Source organism: Cyprinodon variegatus, unplaced genomic scaffold, assembly GCF_000732505.1.
Source record: "Cyprinodon variegatus isolate N-32 unplaced genomic scaffold, C_variegatus-1.0 Scaffold749, whole genome shotgun sequence".
In the NCBI taxonomy this organism is placed as follows: Eukaryota; Metazoa; Chordata; class Actinopteri; order Cyprinodontiformes; family Cyprinodontidae; genus Cyprinodon; species Cyprinodon variegatus.
The window spans coordinates 295,011-301,999 of NW_015151202.1; the positions used below are offsets into that span (position 1 = coordinate 295,011).

The 6,989-nt window shown below is 37.0% G+C and overlaps 1 protein-coding gene across 1 annotated transcript in view; it reads left to right on the top strand.

Annotated features, from left to right (window-relative positions):
• The first annotated feature begins 2,833 nt into the window (after nt 1-2,833).
• Nucleotides 2,834-6,989, top strand: part of LOC107098123 (atlastin-2-like) — a 13,794-nt gene continuing 9,638 nt past the window's right edge. Inside the window, exons 1-6 of the mRNA XM_015395601.1 lie at nt 2,834-3,000; nt 3,653-3,865; nt 5,566-5,700; nt 5,798-5,902; nt 5,979-6,029; nt 6,129-6,185. Coding sequence (XP_015251087.1) covers nt 2,845-3,000; nt 3,653-3,865; nt 5,566-5,700; nt 5,798-5,902; nt 5,979-6,029; nt 6,129-6,185 — 717 coding nt within the window. The 5' untranslated portion in view covers nt 2,834-2,844. The remainder of the gene's footprint in view (nt 3,001-3,652; nt 3,866-5,565; nt 5,701-5,797; nt 5,903-5,978; nt 6,030-6,128; nt 6,186-6,989) is intronic.

The following is a 6,989-nucleotide window of genomic DNA, read 5'->3' on the forward strand; positions in this document are numbered from 1 at the left end:
TGAACTGTATAAAATGCAGCACTTGGATCTAACAGAACAAGTACAGACATAAGTCCATTGTCTGAGGACAGGATAACACTTAAATTGCATTACTCTGTGTGTAATGGTTCTGTATAATTAATTAAACATTCATTACTGGAAGAAATGTTCAATGTTGTTACAATTGATCAATTGGAACTTGATATCAATATAACCTGATGCTACAGGAACCCCAATTGGTATAATTATACAAATTTGGGATACATGGATTAGGTCCTGTTAGAATCTTATTAGAATTTTAAACACTGTTTTAATTGAATAAATGTTAAGCCCAGACTTACACTCATGGATAAAAGTCATTTTTTTGTGTGTGATTTCAATGGCTCATCTCTGACATACAGTTTGATTAGGGATCTGTTATCTGATTGACCTTTATGTCTGCTTTCATACAGACTGACTCCCTCGTAATCTGCACTTTGTCCTCGTTGGTTTGCCTACAATAACTGAGCATTTGTCCCCCATCTAGTGAGGATAGAACATGTCGTATGTTGGCACTGGAATTTAGAAATCTCAGTTCCTGCTTTTGATTGGATTGGATTGGATAAAGATTGGATAATAATACTTTTTCCTTTAGATAATTAGAGCATGTTGCAGTTAAGTTGAGGCTGTTTTAGATTTATAATTGGAGTCAAGGTAGATTAATGCAGCTTCATTTGGATTCAGTGCAGAAATGTATCTTAGAATTAGCTGCGTTTCTATTACCAATGTGTTCAAAACTATATCAATATTCTGCTTATTTCATAAAATTCAATACAAATGATCATAACTGCAGTATTTTTGATTAAATAATAAATACAATTAAAATTGTAGTGAATAACTTTGTTCAGGTGATAACTTTGAATCATCTGTGCAACTGGGGATGTAACTACATGAGATGTATCCATATTTCAGCTACGGCTGTAGTGATCCTCCAACTACTTCAATTTTTCTTCGTCTTTTTACAAGGTAGTAAGGTCCGATTGTGGATCGCATCGTGGGATGTGAAAACGTGTTCCATTGCAGTTTTGAGAAATATAAGAACCAAAACAACCACCTTATCGAAATGTAAAACTTATTTTAAAAAAATGCAGTTTTTTTTTTTTTTTTTTTTATTGCAGTGTTTCCATTTGGCAATTTTCTTTTTTCGTAATTACAATTTGATGGTTAATGTAAACATGGCTAGAGTTTTTCAACCTTCTCCTTGAGGCACATTGCCTTGCATGTTTTCAACGTGTTTTCTGCTTTATCACACCTGAATGTAACGATTGTGGTTTAGCAAAGCTTGTTAATCTGTCATCAACTAAACTCGGGTGTACTGAAGCAGGGAAATCTCTAAAACATAGAGAACAGTGGCCCGAAGAGCAGGATTGAAAAATTCGGAGTTAGACGGCATGGATGAAAGCTAAAGGCAACATGTACTAATATTATGGCTAATGTATGTTTTTTTTCTTTTTGATAACATGCAGCCCTGTTTTGTGACATAAGGCCCACATATTTCCATTTTAAACTATGCAAAATATATACACTCTGGTCACATTACATTATCCACCTAATTGTTAGGCTATATACCAGATATTTAAACATGATTTGTTTCATTGTTTTTTGTTTTTTTATCATAAACTCCTTTCCTGTGCGACGGGGTCGCCTTGTAGTCCAAACTGAATACCATCTTTGTGTCGGCTCCCTTTGCTCTGTGGCTCAGTTTGCTCCACTTTATTTTGCTAAGTGCTGCTCCAGCCTGGATAAGAACCTGCAGTGCCACAAACTGCGGAAGTGCTCAGGGCTAATTTGTGTATGGAGCTGATTACAGTAACTGACTTGTGCTTTAACATTGCAGCATGTCCATGTCGATCATTGGATGTGCTTCTGTATTTTCATTTCTTCTCCTTAATGGGAATATTTCTTAAAACATTGAAAGAAGTTGATCATCTTTCTATCTTTCAGATTAAATCCTTAGGTACTTCTTCAATGTCAGAAGATGATGTAAAAGCAATTGAAGCTTTTATAAGCAAACTGAAAGTGATGGGTCCTAATAGGAATGGTTTAAAAAAAGGCTTGGTGGCAAGGGACAGCTGAATGCTTTATCACTGAAATATCTGAAGAAGTAATGCTTATAATTTGTGGTTCAGCCTGTCTGTCCAGGAAGTGTAACTCGATTTTTAACCTGGAAAAGATGTTGCTGATTGAAAGGAGGAAGGTTTTCTTATGTTTATTTTCTCAGGAGGCCTGACATGGGGATTTACAAAAAGAATTGGGTCTAACTTTTTGACTACATTTTGTCTTTATTATAAAGAAGACTTGTTAAATTTCTTGAATAGCTGCTGCCAGGATAACTAAGCAACGGCATGGATCACTATTAAATGTTTGACGTTTTCACTCCACAGTTTTTATATTGTGGGACACAGGAGGAAATCAGAAAGTGTTTTAACAGAAACCTGATTATTACCTAAGGGGAAGATTATCCTTTAAAGATCAATTTGACAGACACAGAATGTAAAAATATTGTCCTGGTGGCACACTTAACTCGTGTCCCTTTTTCCAGCCCTTTGTGTATTTCATCACAAGGCTATTTTCAGTTTGACCTAGTTGGGAAGTCCGGAGTAAAAAGCAAATTCAGTCTAGCTGAGAAGCAACATTCCCATCTACATTTGATATAGGACAATCACTTCCCTTCACCACCAAATCAAATGATATCCTCTGTGTTAAAAAAAAAAAAATCAGTTCCGTTTCTTTCCCCTTTGATTAAAATTCTGACCTGTTTATGTCTATGTGTGTAACCTGTGTTTTCTGTGTTCTTTCTTTTGTCTTTCTAAAGGTTTCAAAGACATGGAAGATGGGCCCACTTTTCACAATAACCAGAAGCCGCCTTCACTCCGGCCCGGAGACCTGAATGATGGGCTAAAAATCAGGACAATTTCTGCAGAGTGCTGTCAAAATGAAAGCGTTAGTCCTTCACCAGATGAAGGAATTGAGGAGGAAAAGGTACATATTCCTCATATTTTCCCTTTTAATAGCACAGGCACTTCAATGTAAATTTAATTCATTTGCTTTATAAAGCTGCAAAAAAAAGCAGTCTGTCTATCATAACAAATAAGAAATCATAGTAGTAGTAACCCTGCAGAACCTTCAGCTTTCTCTGTAAACTAACATCCCAATGTGGGTTTTCTCTACAGCCATGATTACGTCAAATCTTTTTTTTTAAAGATATGTTTAATATATTTAAACCACATATGTCTCGTGCCACAGATTAAGTTACTTTATTAGTGTACACCAGATCAGTGTAAGTCATCAATGTCATACTTTTTAAGGAATTTAGTGGTAAACGGTAATTGTTGCAAATTGAACTTAACGTCCTAACAAAGATTTTTAATTCCATGTCATATCATGTGTTATGGAATAGGCTTAAGATTGCTTAAGTGAAAGTGCATTGTACATTTTTGAAGATAAAATTACATTTTAAAGATAAATGATTATTATCAAAGGAAGTTTAGAATTATTAATGTATTCAGGTGATTCTTTGTTGGGGGGAGCAGTTTTGCCTTTACCTCAGTAAGGAGATAATGGGTTCCATCAGGAGTGTGAATGTATGCACTTTGGGTGTCATTGAAAACCTGTTGGAACGTGTTTCCTTTAGGCTGTGATTGAGGAGGAAAAGCCAGGACCCATCCAGATCGTCCGAGCCAGCGAGAGCGACTACATCTTTGAGCTTGATAATGCTGCACTGGAGAAGATCCTGCTGCAAGATCATGTGAAGGACCTGAATGTGGTGGTAGTTTCTGTAGCCGGAGCTTTTCGGAAGGGCAAGTCTTTCCTGCTGGACTTTATGCTGCGCTACATGTACAATCAGGTACATTTCTTAAGGATTTTTGTGAATGCTATGGATACCAGCTTGTGAGAAGATACTGACCAACAAAAGTTTTTGTTTTTGTCATAATCAATGCCTTCTAAGCATGACTAAAATTTGTAGTGGACTTTAGAAAAAACAAGTGCCTTCAGTGGAAAATCCTGGCCAGCGCCTGTACAGTTTTAGTGGGAAAGGGCTTTCAAATATGGTGGCACATGAAAGCATGTTCTTTCTCTGAAGCTTGCCAGGGAACATTTCACCAAATACCTTGAGTACCGTGCTGCATCAGTAGTGTTGCCAATTTTACAATCGATGCAGATAGTAAACACCAGAGGTTGGTCACAATGAGAATTTAATGAAGTTGTACTAAATCCATTGACTTTAGGGTTCTTTATCAACCAATGTTTAATCTCTACAAACAGCAGACAGTGCTCAATAATATATAATTGTGTTTAAATTAGATTATATATTAAAACTTTGAATGACCTTCAGTTTTGAAATAAAACAAAGAGTTTAAAAAGTGTCTGAAGTAACCAACTTCTGATGTAAATTGTAAAAATGGCAAAGCCCTGCCCCTACAGCAGGGGGACTTTGTATAATTTTAGGGGGTCTAAGCATAAATTAATATCTTTAATTCATGTGTTATTGTTTTCCTATATAGTTCTTAGTGGATTAAAGTGTTAAACACTCTAATCAAACCTTTATTTTATAAATCATGAGCGTATTTTGTTTTTAATCAGAAATAGATGCGTTTCAGGAGCGTCACATACTGAAGTATTCTACCTTGCCACCGCTATACTGAGAAGTGAACACTTAGCTGAGCTCTTGGCACTTTCCATCTGAACAGAATGGATCATTATTTAAATGATACACAGAGGAAATCTGTGTTTTTGGATGTGATCCATATGAAGTCCCCACAGACTTTTTAAAACACCTCACTATAAGTCACAGCCACTAATTTTTTTAAACTGGAAATTTATGTGTATTTGCTGCTGATATCTACTGAACTGTCCCAAACCAAACCTGTAGGAGGAGCTCTACATATCTCCCCTAGAGTAGGATTAAAGAAGAATGCTAGTTCCCGTTAGCTTGCAGCAGTAAGAGCTTCTAATGAAAGGTGGGACTTAGTCAGCTCTTTATTTTGGATCTGCAAGAGTTGCAAATGGCTTATAGTCTGGATAGTATGGCATACCAACATTGTGGAAAAATATATAAATGTTTTACATTTAAGATGCAAAAACTTTTCCGTCAGTCAATATGCTTTATTCAGAACTTCTCAAGTGGAAAGTTTTAGTTTCACTTGGTTTAATTCTGTAATAAAATCTTCAAAGAACCTTTTGCTATCCTATTGTTCATCAATTAGTCTAAAAAATAATTCACTGATTATTCGATTAGCAAAATAATCATTAGTTGCTGCTTAAATAGTCTTTTCTTAAAATATTTTGCTACACATCTGTTGTGCTTATGCGTGCTTGTTACATGAAGCCCCAGTGTTGCAACAGCTGCATGTATGGAGTGGGAGATGATATCCAACAGTGATGGTATTTTTGTGTCTTCTGTCTCCCACCACCTGCAGCGGGTCAATGAAGGGGCATTATAACACAGCCGGCTTTCCAGAGTTTTTAAGTTGTGCCAAGTTCTGCTTGGCTCTTCATTTAATCATTTCCATTTTTGTCCCTGATTTTCCACCCTGTGCTCTACAGGATAGTGTCTCCTGGATTGGAGGCAACAATGAGCCCCTGACAGGGTTCAAATGGAGAGGAGGCTGTGAGAGGGAGACCACAGGAATTCAGGTGTGGAGCGATGTGTTTGTGGTTGATAAGCCGGATGGGAGTAAGGTAGGTTTTTTTTTTTTTTTTCCCCACATGTGCTTACTTGGAAAGTCTTTCTTCCTTATTTAGAAGAATTTTAAACGCAGTGACTGCTGATTCGTAGGTTGCTGTACTCCTTGTTGACACTCAGGGAGCATTTGACAGCCAGTCCACCATCAAAGACTCTGCTACCGTGTTCGCTCTCAGCACCATGACCAGCTCTGTCCAGGTAACTGGAATATTTTCTTTTTTGCTTGTTTTTGCCAAAGCATCAATGTAAACATTGGTATATTTGCCTTTTTCAGGTGTACAACCTTTCCAATAACATCCAAGAAGATGATCTGCAGCATCTGCAGGTTTGTGATACTACTTCACTTCAACACCAAATGAATGCATTTTTTAGAAAGTATTTTTATTATTATACTCTTGTTCTTCTTTCTTTTTATTTTCTAAAGCTCTTCACGGAATATGGACGGCTGGCAATGGAAGAAACTAAAACGAAACCTTTCCAGGTGCCCAGTTTGTCTGAATGCATAACATGGTCATTTGAAAACAATCTTAATTTCATGCCACACATGATTACAAACTATTGAATACGGGCAATATTTCAGCCTGTGCAATCATGGGTTAGACTACTGTTCAGCATGTAGATACTAAAGCTCTTCACAAGCAGCCTCAAATGGTCAGCTTTAAAGAAGATGGTTGTTCAGACTGTTGTTTCTATTCAAATCAGAATAGGCTGTGCATATTACTGAGTTGTAGGCTGTAGCCTGATGCTGTGATTTAGAAGGGAAAAAAAACAAAACCACCTGAAACTGACCCCTGGCTGAGGGATCCATACACTGTGCATGACTTTAAGGATCCTGCAATCACAAAAATTTGACTAGAAAACAAACAAAACAATAGACTAAAGCATAAACAATGCTACCAAAGAAAAAAGTTGCATTTGCAAAATAAATGGACAGCAGCAGTGGGGAAACTACAGCAAACACAAACCCCACTGCAGATACCTTCTAAAGCACTTGCAAAGGAAAAATGCTGCAAGTTAAGAAAAGCTGCAAGTTATCTGAGCATAGCTCATTATATGGGATCAGAACATAAACATTACTAAGAATTAATATTCATGGGCCGGACCCTTTGTAAAATCTTAAACCGGATGCTGTTCAAAGGACATGTGGAGGGAAGAAAGACCCTTTTTTAATGTTTAATTTCCGGTAGCTTCCTGTTTATACCTTTAATACCACCCTGCTCCCAAATAAGACGACGATCATCACCCCCAGTGGTTTGGAGCACTTCAGTTTTGCTGTGCTACTTGC